Below are 18,716 nucleotides of genomic sequence, written 5' to 3' on the forward strand. Positions count from 1 at the left end.
AAGGGGGTGAGCACCTATGGGTGACAGCAGTTACAGGGAAGCCTTGTCACCAGCCGCTTGGTCAAGTCGGCAATACGACGGCCAGAACACAGGAGTATTACCGGACTTGGTAAATTGTTTTCTATCTTTTTTTTTCTTTTTTCTTTTTTTTTTTTCCCCAATCTTGAAGTCTTAGCAGCCTGTTACTAGTTAACCAAATGCCAGAAGTAAGGGAGGAAAAAATATTTGTGATGAACACTTCATGTACAAATGTCCATACGTTTCCCTTTTAATTGACATTGTTAATGTAAGTAGTGTGCTGGACTTTCGAATCATGTGTGGTGCTTAACTTTCAGCCAAAGGCAAGGGATCGGTGCTATTAGCAAAGACATTTTTGCAAAGGTGATTGGACTTTTATTCGGTGCTAGCAGCAAACTGCAGTTTTGTAAAGATAATCAAAGGAATAGGCCTCAGAGTAAGGCAGGAGTTCACAATAGGCAGGCACATGGCTAAAAAAAAAGGAGTTCAAATTATAGTGTCTTATTTGCAGTGGTAGGGAAATTAAAAGGTTGTGATTGGGTGTTTGATTGACTTGTATCGTGAATTAATAACTGGCTTTTCTGCTGTAGCTGGTAAGGCATCTTTTGTAAGGTGTTTAGACACATTACATTCTTCATGCATGTACTTGAGTCTTGCTCTATTGATGTTTGTGCACAATTAATAAGTTGGCAACAGTAGTATCAGAAGTGGAAAAAAAAAAAAGGTGTGCTTTTGTGATGATTCACTGTTCTGTGTAGAACTGTCAGACGAGATTTGTAAAAATGCAGTTACTTGGCTTCGTTGCTGCTTGTTTGTGCCCCGGTCATTGTGTTACACTACAGCATGAGGGGCTGAATTGACAGGGTGAATGTGCTTAATCTTTATGAGCAGTAAATTCCATCGGCTGTGTGCCGCCTTCTTTCCAGGAACACTGATTCACGGTTCTGGAGGAAATTACGGTGTCTTTAATATTGTAATGGTGAGTTATACAGAGGGAATTAGTTTCTCTCAATGTGACTATTAAGGCAGTATTTGTTTAGTACAATTTACTTTGTTCCATATTTCTGTGTCTAATAGTTAACAAGGTAAGAGAGAATTGAAAAGGAAAAAAAAAAAGACACAGAATAGGAAACATTGTGTTTCCTTAATTGTTAGTAAGATTCCATGAAACTGTTAGTGCAGTTGTGAAAAGACTTATTTTTAATGCTTTCAGACTGCTGCTGGTTTGGTTTTTTAATTGATTCATTAGAGAATGTGAAGCAGTTGGTTTCCTATTTTTGTGGAGGTTTCTACTTTTGAAGTTAAAGTGGATTTTTTTTATTTTTATTTTTTTCCCCTCCCAAGAATACAGGAATTTTCATGCCAGACCAGTGCTGCATCTAACAGAGACTCCTGTTTTCTTCCTGATTTGTCTCCCAGCTGGGGTAAGGCAGAAAATGCCTGCGATCACGTGTCACCACCTGATAAATGACAGGTGGTGACTTCTTAAGACAGTCGTTTAATTGTTGTCGACGGGTCTCCTCGCTGGTTGCCTCCATCAGGAGGTCAGGGGGGTCCCCGTGGCACCGCGCTGGCACAGTTTGCCCATCGTGGGAGCTGGTGGCAATCTTGGGCCATCAGGGCTATAAATTGTCACCTGTCTGGGCACAGTTCAGTTTCTAAACTACTATGGATGTTGTAATTACTCTTCTAAAATTTTTGTAATTTTAGTTAGACTCTAGAGCTTAAACTTATCCTGGGGCCGTGAATATCTCAGGTTGGTTTGTGAGTTGTATTGGAGGGGCTGGCAGTGGATGAAAACTTCTCTGCATCTTTAAAGCCGTTAGTTGTAATACCACAAACAGGTTGGGACCTTATCGCACAGGTCCTTATAAAAGAAAACCCGAATGCCCCGCTCGTTTTCTTCGTATAATTGCTTTGGATTTGCTTTGTAGAATTGACTCTGGATTTGTCACATTTGTTTCCCCTTCCACTCTGCTGTAGAAGTCTTCAGTGTCTTTTCCTCATCTGTTGCTTGATTCCTTTTTTTTTTTTTTTTTAATTGCTTTTCTTCTTTTTTACCATTTACAGTCCACCAAGGAACTGGGATGAAGGCTAATCCAAATGTGCTGTTAGTATGTGATGTTGTAAGGGAAAATAATTAGGCCTTCTCTAGTCTCAGAATGGCTTAGATCTTATTCCAGAACACTTTTTCATCGGAGTTTATGGTCTGCATGTGGTAGCAATTGCTGGGGGTTGTTATGGGTTTTTTTAAACAGTAATAAATCAGCATTTTTGGTAACTTTTTGGGCATCTTCTGTGTTAACTATCAAAAGATGCAACGTGGAGATGAACTCTTTTTTTCCTCTCATTCTCACAGAAGCAGCCATGGGGTGCATTAAAAGCAAAGAAGATAAAGGTCCAGCCATGAAATACAGAACTGATAATACTCCAGAACCTGTTATTTCCCATGTCAGCCATTACGGATCAGACTCCAGCCAAGCAACACAGTCACCGTCAATAAAGGGATCAGCAGTTAATTTTAATAGTCATTCCATGACTCCTTTTGGAGGGCCCTCAGGAATGACACCCTTTGGAGGAGCATCATCTTCATTTTCAGCTGTGCCAAGTCCATATCCTAGTACTTTAACAGGTGAGTGTTATATAAACCGATGCTGTTATAATCATTATTATTATTATTATTAAAGCTTGACAGTCATATTTAAAAAAAAGACTATGACACCTTGCCATACAGAAATAAATTGCAAATTTAAAATAAATTGCCTTTTAGGGATTTCTGATTTTCAGTATCTCTACTGCTCAGATCATAATTCAGCCCCTGTTCACTAGTGATTGGGGCTTGGGTGTTTTGGAGGAGGGGGTTAGGATCACAGCACAGAGAAATTTAATACTTATTAAAGGCAGTAATGGGAGTAGTTAATAAAATTGTGTTAGAAGTTCTAAGCTGTTGAAGGGATGCACGTGGGATAATGGCTTTAAACTTTTGGAGAGAGGTGCAAATGAAAAACACTTCAAATTCAGGAAATCGATACTTTAAACAGATTTTCAGACTTACTTGGTTAGCTGTAAGTTACTTATGTGAATGCAACGTTGAATCTGTTCATTTAGAAAGCTGAATAGGATATATAGTATATTCTGTGTGTTTTACTATATGAACAATATGTGTAAAATGGAAGAGCAGAATTCTCCTTGTTGGTGGTCATATTAAAACCAAAATCGAATACGTAAAAATAGAATTTACGAGGTAGAGACACCTTCTTGGCTGAGATACAACGTCTCTGAAGATACAGCATTTTAAAGCAACATGCACATTTGATGTTGTAAACGCACCTTTATATCAAAATCTTAAAACTTCATTACAAAGATACTGATTTTGTGCACATGGCTAATTTCAGTAGTTTTGCTGGATATTTTTGAGTGGAAGCTGCCATTTATTCTTTTTCTGAGAGAGAGAGAAAAGTAATTTATTGTAGAAGCTTTGCACAGACACTTCACAGAACAGGGTAAATAATTCCTTATTAGTCTATTTCTAGTTTTCCCACAAACCTCTAATGTTAGCACAATTACAGTGCTTAAATGTTTGCTTCGTTACAGTGGCATTTAAAATCTCTTAAACACTAGAAATTGAGATCCATTAAAACCCCCTGTGACCTTGACATTAAGCAATTGAGGAAACCAAATACGAATTGCCAGGTAGTGATCATCTTGTATTCCCTTTTTGGGAATTCATTAAAAATCCAATAATTAAAATGAGCATCTGTCCTGTCTCAAAATTTTTTGAGTCAGCCCTGAATCCCCGTTTTGGATGGACATATGCAGAAATGAAGTAAGGGCAGCATTTCTTTTTATTCATTAGCTCCACTGAGGACATTTTATCATGCTTCATCTCCTCCAAGAACCTCTGTGTATTTCTCCTTACTAGACCTGGTTCTTTATTCCCGTGGGAATCTCCAGCAGTGCATGCAGGCACTCCTGGGTGTTACCAGACATCAGGGATGGAGCCCCCCGCCAGGTACAACAAATCCTTTTTGCTGCAGAGAGCGGGAGGGATGATCTCTTGCCTGTCCCTGTTCCTGCGGGCAGTTAAGCATGTTGTATCTTGGACCACAGTCAACGGGAGAGATTTCTCGGGAAAAGATAGTCTAATATCTCATCGGTGTGAATTCAGTTCGCAGCAGGCAGGCTGATTTGGGTGAACGCTCCCATCATTTTGTGGTCAGGTAAAATGATACTGCATATGTAATTATTCCTCCTCGTTTTGTAAAACCAGCCCATCCACAAACACACACACTTTAAAAGTAAATAAATAAATAAAATTGCACCAGCAATTGTTTGGTACATTCAGTGCTGATTTTCAGATCAATCAAAATTGGGTGGTTTTGTGAATGAATAAGATGACGAACTTCATCTGGCTGTAAGCTTTTTGTATTTCTGACAAATAAAACACTGGATCGCATTCTGTGGCCCTTTGTTTTGCAACGGAGGAGAATAGATGGGCTTGTCAAACAGGCCCTAAGCATCAGTAGTGCTTATCCAGTCCGTCAGTGGTGTCTGACAAGAGATGACATGGTTGTCATCGTGGCCTGTAGGGAGGCTGAAAAGAGTTGAGCTGCCTTTTATTCCTCTAGAGCAGAAAAGGAAAAGAAATCTTAGTCGCACTGCTCCTGTATTACGCATTCTCAGTCATCAGATACTTGGAATTCATAGAATATTACTGAAAATCCAAACAGAAAAATGGACCGCTGTTCTTGCCTTCCGTGAAGCTGTGTAAGCACTAGTGCTCTGTGGTCCTGATGCTGAACAAGAAGGTAAAGCCTTCTCTCCAAAACCACTCCTAGATTAGAGGATGGGAATACTGACCTAGTGAAAGATAACCTTCAAGGGAAATGTTATGACCACGAAAAGCTTGAGCAGCTAAACTAGATCACCTTGCAGTGATTCACAGAGAAAACAGCTGCAAGAGGCTTCAAAAATCATTTGAGCAGTGTCTGTTTGTTTAAAACGTTCTGTGCTGATGCTGTTCTCCTTAAGTATTTTGTTATTCTTTGCTATGAAATAAATAACACTTGTGAGTGAGAATAAAAACAGGTTTTATGGTAGCTGAAGTGTCGAAATCAAAACTTTCCAAGGATTATATGTTAGCTTTTCCAATTTTTTCTTCAAAAATAATTGAGTACACAAATACTCATAATTATTGATAATTCTCTTATTGCGTGGTTCACATTTGAATCCATTACTTTGACTAGTGCTACACTGTCCAGAGGAATTAATCTCTTTCTTTTCCCACGGTGGTATCTTTCTAGAAGTTGTACAGTTTGTTTTGAAGTTCTTGGAGTTTCCGAGTTTCTTTCTGTGCAGTTAAAAACTCTTGTGATAATTGTGAATAGAGAGTATTGATTTTCTTCATCTGCTGAAGAACTCTCTGGGGATGGTTTATTTCTGTAATATTTGGTTTCTGTTTGTGCAAATATGGTACGTATCCCCGCAGTTTTCTTGTTCCGTGTAACAGTTTGTGTCATCAAAATAATGCAGTAACGTAGTAATGCAGGCAAAAATTCCTAGAAATTGGTGTTGATTTTAACTTGGTTTAGGAACTGTTAACTTCTGGGGAATATTCTAATTAATTTTCAGTTCATAAATCACACTTCAAAAAAACCCCTCAATTACTCTAACCTCCTGTGGGGACTTTTTTGTTCTGTTTTTCCTAGAGGAACTGTAAATTCATTTCCAGCTGAGGCCTGCTGAGAGACTTTAATCACAGGAAGACTCTAAATCAAATGAAAATATTTAAGTGGTTAGGAGCTGTTATATCAGAAAGTGTGCACTGCAAAAGCATATTAGATGTAGACAATCCCCGTTGCATTGCGTATTCTTCCTTTCTGATCACTGTCATGTTAATTGTAAGATCTAAAATTATATGCAACATGTTTCTGTTGGTGGTCTTCCATGTTTATCCTGGTACATATATGTGCAGTTAGAGATGTAATATTATACGTTTAAAAATAAGTTATCGCTTGGACTATCATTAGGCTTCCTGAATGTCCATTAGACTGAAATAGCATTTCTAGAGCTTAAAAGGTCTTCCTGAATTGCCCATCTGCAGTTTTCTATTTTAACTTTCTCCTAGTGATGGTACATAGTTCTTTATTTTTGCTCATAGCTTGTACATCTCGTATAGCCTGTTCTCCTGTCCTTCTTTCTCTGTCAGCCCAGTTTTATAGATTAGTTCTTTTAAGTACAGAAAAAGTTTTCCTACCGTAAGTATAGGAGCCTCCCTACCATCCGTCTCTCACGTGGGTGTCCTGTTAGTGGGACACGTTCAACAACGTGCCCTACACTAGAAGTGAGATGGGGAAGCGAATTCCTTAGGGTTGGTAGCGTGCTGCTGCTAGTCCTGTGATGTATCTCGGTCCTTGGATGGATGGATCGTCCTCAGCAAGGGTCTGCTTCGCTGAGGGAGAGGCTTGATGGAACTAAAAAAATCATTAGTCCTAAAGCAGAAAATTCTCTTTGTCCCCAACAGAGTACTTTTATTTCTGGTTCAATTCCTTGAGTAGATCTTGATGTGTGACCTCAGAAAGTTGGGAACACACCACTTATTTATTAGCTAAGTTCAACAGGAGACTACTTCTGTAAAAATCAGTGGCTGATGGTTCACCATTGTGGTGGGGTAGGATCTTCTAGAACTGCACTTCTTAACAAGAAGCTAGCCTAATAAAGAAGCTAACTTACTTTTCTCCTGATGTGTCGTGCACGTTTCCGTATATAAGTGCTCTAGTTATTAATGTACTTCCAGTGATGTATCTAGCTGCCTTTTGTGGCGTGGAAGCCTATTTTTAGGGTGTCTGTTTATAGGCTTTCCACTGTCTTAAGAAATGAGCTGATTATTGATCCAGCTTCCAAAATGAGACGCAACCCAGAGTGTTTAGTTGCTTCTAAATCAAAATTGATGGGTTCTTTCATGGACAAGTCCTTAAATCAAGTGTTGCAATGTTACTGCTATATCATGTGGGTTTTTTTTTCTTTTTCCTAAGGTGGTGTTACTGTATTTGTGGCCTTATATGATTATGAAGCTAGAACTACAGATGACCTTTCATTTAAGAAAGGTGAACGGTTCCAGATAATAAATAACACGTAAGTGTTCTCATTCACAGACTTCACTTGGTTGATGTTGGGAATAAATAGATCCTCAACTTTTCTTGAAATCTGTGTATCCTTTTTCAGTGAAAAATAGATATTTTTTTTCTTTCTTTCTTTGAATGCTTGCAATGTTCAACAAGCATGGGGTTAAAATATTGATTCCAGATGCTCTCTGGCGAGTTCCCGTATCTCACGGGGATATGGCATTGCAAATGCCAGAGGCGAGCACAGCGCCTGTGGGCAGGGCCGTGGCCGTGGAAGCGCGTCTGGCCGGCTGCCGCACTAAACCCGTGCCCAGATAGCCATGAGTACTCTGGTGTTCTAGTTCAACTGCAGCAGCATTACAGCATTACAGCCTGCTTTCTAGAAGTCTAGTGGAAAGGACATAATTTGTTCACCTTGGAGATTTCTTTACACGCAGCTTTTGGCTGCGGTAATAGTTCTAATTTATACATTTGTCCCATTCTCTAATTTTATTTGCTGGCTTCCTGCCTCCTTCACTACTCAGTGTCAGCATACGGGCAGAATGATCTGGGAGAGACAGATGAAGACTAGAGAGCTGGGAAGTTTATTTACACATCTCTGCCACAAAACGTTTTGCTGTAGGTTTGCATTTTGATAAATTGATAAATTCATTTTACATTTAAGAGAAAAACAAAACCCAAATCTTTAAAATGCAAAATTCCACTAAGAGGCACTCGTGTTGCTTAGAATGAAAAGGAAAATACATTTAGGTGCAGCACAAACTATTTTAGATGCCTTCACAATTAAAATAACACATTACCTAAATTTAACCTGCCTTTCGTATGTGAGGATATTATAGGTGCTAGGGAATGATGTATTGTTTATATGTGGAAGAGATAACTGATGTTTCATTGCAGGGAAGGAGACTGGTGGGAAGCAAGATCCATTGCTACGGGGAAAACAGGCTACATCCCAAGCAATTATGTAGCTCCCGCAGACTCCATTCAAGCAGAAGAGTAAGACATTGTATCCTGTCAATCTGTCCTTATTAGCCATTCTACACTTTGTGCCCTGTGGTGGCACTATTCCTTTAATTCAGTATATGTGACATTTAAGGGTAAAGTAGGATAATACTGCTAATTAAAGGATAGCAATGCTACTTGGATGATGTCAAAGGTATAATTATTAGTAAGTGTGAGGTGGACACGCATGCAAATGTTTTATGCCTGCTTGCTATGTGTAGGGCTAAAGGAAAAAGGATGGGAGAATGCAATAATGAAGATAGGAATTGGGAGACATGTGTTAGGTTTCATATAAAGCAGAAATGGATAGTTTTTACTTAAAGAGTTCACACACCATCAGCTCTAGGTTTTTATCCTTATTTTTGCTTGCCAAACCCTAATTCAAGATCAGCTATATCTTTGGTAGCACCTAATCGTACATTCTGAAAAAACATTTGTGTGCACAGTTATTGCTAATCTATTAATCTATAACAACTTTTTGGTGACAAAATTGTTAGGCACACTAAGGCCTACTATGAATTGGGAAAATTGTATTGCTTTCGGTACCAGTACTTCCTATGTTTGTTTACAAACAAAGATCCCAGAGCGCTTACAGAATCACATAAAGTTACTGTGGCGGTTGTGAGTTGGGGTACCAGTTCGGGTTATACTTGTTCCAAGGGATTAATTGTATTTGTTGTATTAGAAATATAAAGCTCTGCAGCTCTTGCTTCAATATACAGGCATGGTGCTGCCAATAAGCAATTCCCTGATACAGGGTCTGCACACTTCTGTGTTTCCTACTGCACTTCTGGGAAAAGTGCCCAATTTCCAAGATGTTTCCTGAATCTCAAGCTGAGACTTTAGCATGTTGCTGCTGCTCTCACCTGGCTCTTTGCTATTAAAAAGTGATTGCATCAAAGATGCACTGTTATTTTATGCCCTTGAGTTTCAGCTGCTTTTAAAGTTACTGACTTCAGATTTTATTTTTTTTAAAAGTTGACGGGTTTTGGGGGGTTTTGTTTTGTTTTGTTTACAAATAAAAGCATATTGTCTTTACAGCTGCAGTGATGGTAAAATAGAAATGATAGTCCTTTGCAAACTAAGAACGCAGTGTTTCTGCAAAGAAAGTATTGCTGCAAAAGACTGGGAAGACAGGGTGGTGGGATTTGTCATAGGTCTGTGTGATGACTGGAGGTGAGAGTGAAGGGTGGTGAGCAAGGAAGCTTTTTTAAACTGACTATTTTAAAGAACTAGTGCTAATTTTATTAAATATCACCACAGCATTTGGAATAGAGTTCATTTGTTAGCCCTGGGCTTTGATAGCGTTTGTAGGTTGTGATTGCAGTTGGAGTTACAAGTGCAAAAGCAATACACGGCCCCAAGTTGCTCGGGTTTTCTTTACGTGGTCTTTTCTAAGCCTGAAGGCATTTATATCACAAACTGCTTGTGACGGGATCCATATTATCTGTGTGCCTTTTCAATGATACCATAATATAAATGTTTAATGCTCATAAGAACAACAAGTAAACCCAGCTATTATTTTATAGGTAATGAAATAAAATAGCATTTTACAATATAGTTTGTAAATTGTTGTAGTAGTCTAGGGAAGAGGCGTTTTCGTGTGAAGTAATTAACTAGGGTTCAAGTTTGCTTCAATAAGATTATAGGCTACATCCAAATTGTCTTAAATGTATGTATTCTCATATCCAGTTCTAACTTTGCACATTTACTTAAAACAGTCAAAACTGCAAATACAATAAAAAGTAAGAATAAGTTTTAAATTCCCAAGTGATTGCACAGGCCGTTCTGTTCACAGGCCAACAAAGTGATCCCTCCTTACCTACATTTTCCCCCCCCAAAATGTTTCACCCACAAAACCTTTGTTTTGTAGCAGTTTCCAATACTGCTTTTCTTCTCCCAGCGCTCAGGAAGCCAGATTTGCTTGATGCTATGACGGTGCCAAATCAAAATGTTTGAAATTTACACTTTGCATCCCTTTGTGACTTCTGAAGCACACAATCAAAATAAAATGTAGTTAGAAATAAATGTTATTCTAAAGCCTGGGGATTCACTGGGAGATGGGCCTTAAAATTGTCACTGGCTCAGGACAGAGCTGTGTGCAAGCTGCTCATCAGGATGAGCATGCTGTGAGAGCATAAAAGAAGAAATTCCTTTTTGAAAGAACTTAAGGCAAGAAAAAACGCAGGTGTTTTTAAAACATCTGCGTAGTTTTCGGTATCAGAATGATGCAACAAAGATGGAGTGTTACTCAGAGAAGTGAATGATACCTACCACGGGGTTGTTTCTAAATGATCAGTAGAAAAAAGTGCTCCCTCAACTGAGGTAGAGAAGGATGGGAGGCAACAGAAGTTGAATCAGGAGAGGTCCTAGCTGGATAGAAGAAGAAACCCTTTTAATCTGAGGACAGCCAGGCAGGGCCACAGCTTGCCCAGGTTGGCTGTGCAGGGTCCATCCCTCAAGGTTTTCAAGACTGGAGTGGGCAAAGCCCTGAGCAGCTGGGTCTGCACTCACAGCTGGACCAGAGACCTCCCGAGGGCCCCTTCCAACCCGACTGAACCTGTGATCCGGTGATAATTATGCACACCTACTTTGCATTAAATATTGTTCTCTACCATATAGCCAAAACTTTTTAGACAAGGTAGTTTCAGCTGCTGCAGTGTTTTGAGTGGGCTACCAAAGTGTGTCATCTGATTCGGCTTGACCTGCGAACTTCTTAACCAAAAGGAGGGTGTTCCCGTCAGTGTGAAGTACTGTTGGTGTCCATTGTTAAACCAGCAGAAAAACACAGTATTTGCAGATAGAGGCCTCTCTACCTGTATTTTGCAAACAATAGAAATGAGAGTCATATAGAAATAGGTCATCTTTTGATTATATGGATGTCATTACTTGTGTTGATCTGTAACTGCTCTGGGATATTAGTAGTCCAGTCAGTGCTTGAGATTTCTAAATCTTGTATTTATATGCTTACCAAAGCGTAGCAAGCTTTTACTTACACAGACTTCCTTTAATGTTTTCTAGGTGGTATTTTGGTAAGATGGGCAGGAAGGATGCAGAAAGGCTACTTTTAAATCCTGGGAACCAGCGTGGTATTTTCTTAGTAAGAGAGAGTGAAACCACTAAAGGTATGTATATTTATGTGTATCTCTCCTCTTTCCCATTCCACCCTCGCCATGGTGGACATAATGACCATTTTTATGTCTGTCACATTTTACGTATGTGTGTGCACACATGTATGTGTTTAATGACAGTGGGGGAGATAAGTTAAATATGTTTTTTAAATTTCTGGTGAAGAACCAAGCATGACTTGTTTCGTAGGTGCTTACTCCCTTTCTATACGTGACTGGGATGAGGTCAGAGGTGATAATGTGAAACACTACAAAATCAGAAAACTTGACAATGGTGGATACTATATCACAACCAGAGCACAATTTGAATCTCTGCAGAAGTTGGTGAAACACTACAGAGGTAAGCCCAAGTTCTAGTGTCCCAGTGCCACCATGTGCCTTTCACCAGGAAGAAAAACTGCGTAAATAGCTTATTTTTAAAATTCACAATTATAAAATTTGTTTTTTATTTTGACAAACAGTAAATGGACTAGTTCTTTTTATCAACGTTAGGATGTTACTTTTGTTACAGTCTTACCGCTGCTTAACGACAAAGCTTACTTTTTCCATTTTCCAGAACATGCCGATGGGCTGTGTCATAAGCTAACAACTGTGTGTCCCACTGTGAAACCGCAAACACAGGGACTAGCAAAAGATGCCTGGGAAATTCCTAGGGAATCTTTGAGGCTGGAAGTTAAGTTGGGCCAAGGATGTTTTGGTGAAGTATGGATGGGTAAGAAATTAATGTGACACCTTTCCGTTGTTTGTGTGAATGTTTTAATAGTATTTTAAATAAATCAGTATTGGGATCTGAAAAGATAATCTGATAAAGAATTGAAGAGAAAAAGTACCAATTACAATCAGTCACATAAAGGTAAAAATAATATTTGATATAGTTCTAATTTATATTTATACTGTTAACTAACAAAACAGAAGTAAAAAGCAAACCGTTTCCAGAGACAATCTCTTGGGTATTATAGAGGAGAATAAAATCTAATTTGTTTCTCTAGGAACATGGAATGGAACCACAAAAGTAGCGATCAAGACACTAAAACCTGGTACAATGATGCCAGAAGCTTTCCTGCAGGAGGCTCAGATCATGAAGAAATTACGGCATGACAAACTTGTTCCACTGTATGCCGTTGTTTCTGAGGAACCAATCTATATCGTCACTGAATTCATGACAAAAGGTGTGTGACAAAAGAGTTTGAAGATACTATGTTTAAATGATTATTTAAGATCCCAACAACAAATTAAATGTTTAATTAATATTAGGTTTAAGCTGACTGGAGTAATTGGTAATTTTGATTAAATTAAAATGAGCAGTGCTTGACCTACTTGAAGCAGTTCTGATTTAGATTGTGGGTGGAGGCATGATTTTTTTGGCACATCTGTGTCACCCTTGCTAATCTTCCACATACAAGATGGGGTTTTTTCTCCTCATTTTTTAGTGTGTACTGCCTGTTACATGTAAATTGGATGATATAGCTGGGAATATTAAGTGGATACACCTGCCTGTAGACAAATCATACTCACAGTGACAGAATAAGTTGGGTTTGGTGGTTTTTTTTTTTTAGTTTTTCTTTTCCAGCAATGTAATAGTAGATTTTAAAAAGGTTGAAGGTGTTTTCCCAGACTCCCTCCTTTATCTTCTTGTTCTCAGTCTTTCGTCCTTCTTCCCTTGCTCGGTATCATTTCTCCCTCCCCCTGATGCTGAAACAGTGATTTAGAGATTTAGGCTGAATGTAGAAATAAACATGATAAGCATATTAGTGTTAAGAAGCAGAAGATTTTCAAGTCAATTATTCCAGTTTTATAAAAAGCAGACTTCTGTTCACCTCACAGTGAAATTCTGCTATCCTGGTGAGAAGTAGAAACAACGTTAAAGAGAGTGGCTGCTTGTGTTCAGTACTCAGCCACAAATACATGGGTTGTTTTTTTTTTTTCCTCTTTGGTTGGGGGTTTTAAGCATTGTGTAAGTTTGAAAAGGTAGAAAGGAATAGAAAATATAAAAAGTTCCTTCTGTGGTGGTGGTGTTCCTAAATAACAAGGCAATCAGGGGGGAAAAAAAGCTTTATAGCGTTCTGCCTAAGAAAAAGTAAAGATTAAAACTGTAACTGGGATGTTACCTTGCAAAAGGAGAAGTAAAGAATTGGAAAAGTAGTTTCATGTTTGTCTAAGTTATGGATTCAAAATGCCATTGGAAGCTTCTGTTTTCATTTGAAAAACTTCTCACATTTTACCAAAAAACATAAAACCTCCTTGGTGGTTCATGCTTAAAGTTAGAGGAACAAATTTTTTTTTTTCTTTGTTTTTTTACAAGGAAAAGAGGTGGGTAAGAATTGCACAGTACTCAAATTTTTAATCAATGTGGACAGGTTGCTAGACGTTAGTGTGAAATCTTTGCTCCTCTTTGGTTCTTTGAGCTCATGAAGAAAGATGGGGAAAAGTCTGTGCAAACACACACAACAAAGATCAGCAGCAGTGTGGGTCTGGCCTGCCACGCTTTTACAATCAGTGCAAAAATAGAGCAAGTGACTAAAACCACATCGGAGGTATCTAATTCATAGCGACAGCCATGAGTCCACTGCAAGCTCTGCAGTTCAGTGGGTGGGTTTTTTCCCCACCATCACCACACTTGTAATTTGTCATAATTTTGACTGTGATGAGGCCAATTCGTTATCAGTCTTTGCCAGTTCCTTAAGAAAGAGATTGTGTTCTTACACCCTTATGGCATAACAACACCTGTAAGGAAGGCTGTTATGTCAGAGACAAAGTTTTACCATGCATGTAAAGGTTACTGTCTTAAAAGGAGCGCATGTCCTTCGAACTGATTTCAAATATTACTCATGTTGTAATGTTCTGGACACAGTCACGTTATATAAATGGGAGAAGATAATATATTGTAAAGAATGGAAGATACTTTTGGTTTCCCCTGTAAAGAAGAAAAAGCAACAAATTAAAAGCAACAATTTCAAAATCATTTCTCTAGTATATAACTGGAGCTGGCAGAAAAATTTAAGTAATGGATAGGAGGTTTTTTGTTCTTTAGTTGTAAATCTCACTGTGGAAAGAAGTCCAACTAAGAAGGGTATTGATACCAGGAATGTTGGGAAAAATCCTTATGTATCGCCATGTAATCATCAAGCAGCAGTCTCTTTTATTAGTGTTCAGTTATCTGAGTTGTTGAAATGGATTCCAAAATACTTGGATAAAAGTTGCGCTATAACTAGTTATCAGGGCAGAGTCAACTACAGGCACAGTCAGCAAGTCATGTATTCTGTTAAAGAACAGGTTTTCAAACTCAGATTTGGGGAGACAAATGTGTAAATCATAATATCTGGGGGAAAAAAAAAATCTCAGTCATATTTTCAGGTCAAATTAATGTTTTGTTTTTTTCCTTTTTTTTCCCCCAAAATGTGTCATCTTTTGCAGGCAGCTTACTAGACTTCCTTAAAGAAGGAGAAGGGAAATACTTAAAACTCCCACAGCTGGTTGACATGGCTGCTCAGGTACATTGGATAAACCAAGAAAAGTGTATTTTGTGCTTAGTGAAGACATTTAAAACTATATGACATATCAACTAAACATAAATATTGAGTGCTCTGGCTATTGTATGCTGCTCTGTCTTACATCTTCTGTTGCAGGTTTGTAATTTGGCAAAAAGAAAGGGTCTAGTTCCCCGTTAGCAGATCCTGTAGAGCCAGACACACTCTGACGGGTGCTGTCAGAAGCCCTTGCTGGGCTATAGTTCCTATACCTACACAGTGAGAACGGAGCTGAGATAAAGGGGTACAGCTTAATGCTTCGGAGAAATGTATATAGTCATGAAAAATAATCTTTAATAAAACTTTATTTTTAAGATTGCTGATGGCATGGCTTACATTGAAAGAATGAACTACATCCACAGGGATCTCCGGGCAGCTAACATTCTTGTAGGAGACAATCTTGTGTGTAAAATAGCAGACTTTGGTTTAGCAAGGTTAATAGAGGACAATGAGTACACTGCAAGACAAGGTAAGACCAATTTATTTACTGAATAAATAAGACCAGTTACCTTCAAATTACTTAGAACTATTACATTTAGCAGAATGTGTCCGAGTATTCTGCCCGCATGAATAAATTATGCATATAAGCGTGTTTTCACAGCTATGTTTCAAAGCTATATATTTCACAGACACACCACAGCAAGGTGTCCCCCTTGCCTAAGTGCAATTTTAGTAAACTTTTTAATGTTCAAAGTTATCTGGCAGTTTGCTTATGTTTTCAAAGTAATGTTTTTAGTTATTTTTTTTGGGTAAAACTTGCAAGAGTTTGAAGAGAGCTGAGATTCCAGAGAGGTTGCTCATAGGATTCTGAAGATCGTCCTACTTTTTGAAACATACTTGATTAAGAATCCCAGATGTCTTAGCTGCTTCCAAAAATTGTAGCCAGTAGTCGCTGTCCTAGTTTGAAACTGGTTTCCAGTTTGAAATATTAAAATACTAAACCACCTTGAATTTTGTCAACAAAGCAAAATGTAAACATTTGAGTGCAGTATTCTGTTTGAAGTATTTTGAAGTGTAAGCAAATGATGTATAAGCAAGGGAAAATTGAGTATCTGTCCTTCCAATGTTTGTAGGAGCTAAATTTCCAATTAAATGGACCGCTCCAGAAGCAGCGTTGTACGGTCGGTTTACAATCAAGTCGGATGTGTGGTCATTTGGAATTTTACTGACAGAGCTGGTAACAAAGGGGAGAGTGCCATATCCAGGTAAGAGGAAAATTTCATAGATTTTTCTTTTCTCTGTTATATTCTGTGCTTCTGAAGTTACCTTTTGTACTTTTTGCCTTCATTCAGAGCCCACAGTTGACAAGCAGAGACAAAAACTTAGTCGTGCTTTACTGGTTCCTTTGTTCACAAAGCTGCTTTGGTTTATTTACTATTATATATATATTTAAAGTGTTTTAAGATAATAGCATTTGTAAATGTGACTGATAGTTCATTTCGGATTAGTGGGTATCCTTATGTTTTCCTGTCTGTCTGTTCCTGCAGTTTCTACTTTTGACACTTTCCCAGACTGCAGTGAGCATTGGTAGAGTGAACCTGCTCGACCAGATTTTGAAACTGAACATATGTAACATGTTTTGTCACATCTTTCGCTGTGACTGGAATTTGTAAGGCAGTTCTGTTAGGTATAAAATGCCTTTTTCTTGGCCTGATTGCAAATGAAGTGGTCCTCGAATGGAAACTAAGGCAGGAAGGAGGTGTTTGTGCTTGAGTCTGCTTTTGACAGGACAGGCCCAAGGCAGTGGGAAAGTTTACAAATGAGAAAGCATACAAGTGGAAGAAGGACCAGGTATTGAGGAATTACATTTTCTGAAAATTATTTCATTACACTGGTATCTAATGCAAAATGTAAAAAACTCATTCGTTATAAAGTGCATTCATTAAAGGTTCTGTTATGGTAGATTCATGTGCATTGTGGCTGGAGAGACACTTGAAAAACTTGGGGAAACTGTTCTTTGCATCAGGTCATTCAGAGGTAAAATTCTTTCTTTTTAGGGATGGTGAATCGGGAAGTTCTGGAACAAGTGGAACGTGGCTATAGGATGCCTTGCCCACAAGGCTGCCCAGAGTCTCTCCATGAGTTAATGAAACTGTGTTGGAAGAAGGACCCTGACGAGAGACCAACGTTTGAATACATACAGTCTTTCTTGGAGGACTACTTTACTGCTACAGAACCACAGTACCAGCCTGGAGACAATTTATAAGCCAACAGTCTATATAACATGCACAAATCTGCCAAATGTAAAAGACTTGCAAAGAATTCCTGATGTCTATAAGGAATCAAAGGAAAGAAAATCTTCGCTACTTTGCATGCTCTTAATGGCAAACTGGAATTCCATAATGCAGTTGCACAAAACCACTTTTAAAGTGTTATAATCTAATTTACCAATGACATGTTTTTATTTTTTTTTTCCTCTTTCCCAACTTATTTTCAGGGTCCAAAGGAAGCTTACTGAAAATACGGGGTAGAAAAATGAGTGTCGGTGTGAACAATAGCAGAAAAACCAATGTTTCAAATCCTTTATTTTCCCAACGTTTGATAATCATTCTACTAAAGCGGGAATTGTCTGGAATTAGTGGTCTTGGGGTAAGACATTTTTAAAGCAGAAGAACTTTGTGGGACCAAGCAATTCTATTCCAGTTCTGTAAAACTCCCTGTGTTCAAAATTACATGTCTGTGCCCCCCACCCTCCCCAAAAAAACCCAGATGGTACAACTGTATTTGATATATAGTCTTGATCTTTGAGCTTCCTCTTGCATGGACTTTATTAGGGTAGGCAGGTTAAAAGAGAAATTGGAACAGTGTACGACAAACTTGATCGAAATGGTAGACCTCAATAGTGAAATTAGAGAGCATAATGCACTGTGTTAATACTTGTATTAATATAACTGGAAAGTAGCATGAGAGATTTTTCTTTTTTTCATTCTACATAGCTAATTAAGAATAATGAAGGTAACTAGAAAATGAGGTAATATTTTATAAAATTGTGTTGATAAAGTATGATGTATTTGAACTTGAAGCTATGTAATACAATCGGGGGGAGAAAGCCTTTAATCTTTTAAGCTCCAATCCAACAGCGAGCTTCTGTATGGGAAGACTACCTGAACGAAGCTCACCAGGAAAGCGAGACTGAAGCTGGTAAATGGCCACTTTTTAGTCCTTTTTCAGAGACAGGTTTGGTACTGTTCTGTGTGGCTTATAGGTGTTAACAAGGGAGGGTGCCACAAATGCTAGCTGTCACTAGTTCAGGGATTTGATTGCACTTTTGCTTTTCTTGACTATTAAGACACACTTACACACAGTTGCTCTTCCCACTTCTGCCCTTCCTACAGAATTATTTAACTAAAAATAAACAAAAGAAAATGTGAAAGTTTAAAAACTAAAGGGATAAAATATATTTAATATTGTCCGAATATGACATTGAAATCTGCTGGCATGCAGCCCAGCTGACACTACATCTAGATCTATTTTCTTTGGCTACTGACATATCGAGCAATAACATCATGTCTTTTACTCAACAATTTGCATGAGGTTCTTGAATTTCTGATCAAGCTTATGTACTTTAATTTTGAAACACTAAACTCTTACTTAGCTACCAGGTTGGAATTCATATTATCATTGTAAAGCTATCCAGCAAATGAATTTCAGAAAAACTGGTAATATAGTTCTGGTACTAAACTTAACGTTCTTCATGGGTTTACACTACATTGAATCCAACTACCAAACAGATCTTTGTAAGAACAGTGCCATCATTTTTCATTTTCCCTCATCATCGCTCACCACCTATACATCTGTGGTTATCAAATTTTAAAAGGGCTTTATGTAAGAAAAACAAAAATAAAACAAAAAAAACCACACACAAAAAAAAATCAAACCCCCAAAATACAATGGAATTTTAATTTTTCTAAATATTT

General features: G+C 38.1%; 1 protein-coding gene across 1 annotated transcript; it reads left to right on the top strand.

Moving 5' to 3' along the window:
- Positions 1–2,380: 2,380 nt before the first annotated feature.
- Positions 2,381–17,579, top strand: YES1 (YES proto-oncogene 1, Src family tyrosine kinase). The gene is made up of 11 exons (XM_009704064.1): positions 2,381–2,650; positions 7,053–7,152; positions 8,040–8,138; positions 11,166–11,269; positions 11,463–11,612; positions 11,829–11,984; positions 12,262–12,441; positions 14,687–14,763; positions 15,115–15,268; positions 15,873–16,004; positions 16,797–17,579. The coding sequence occupies exons 1-11, from the start codon at positions 2,386–2,388 to the stop codon at positions 17,003–17,005; spliced, it is 1,626 nt and encodes a 541-aa protein (XP_009702366.1). The 5' UTR covers positions 2,381–2,385; the 3' UTR covers positions 17,006–17,579.
- The last annotated feature ends 1,137 nt before the right edge of the window (positions 17,580–18,716 follow it).

Source organism: Cariama cristata, unplaced genomic scaffold (assembly GCF_000690535.1).
Source record: "Cariama cristata isolate BGI_N322 unplaced genomic scaffold, ASM69053v1 scaffold28527, whole genome shotgun sequence".
In the NCBI taxonomy this organism is placed as follows: domain Eukaryota; kingdom Metazoa; phylum Chordata; class Aves; order Cariamiformes; family Cariamidae; genus Cariama; species Cariama cristata.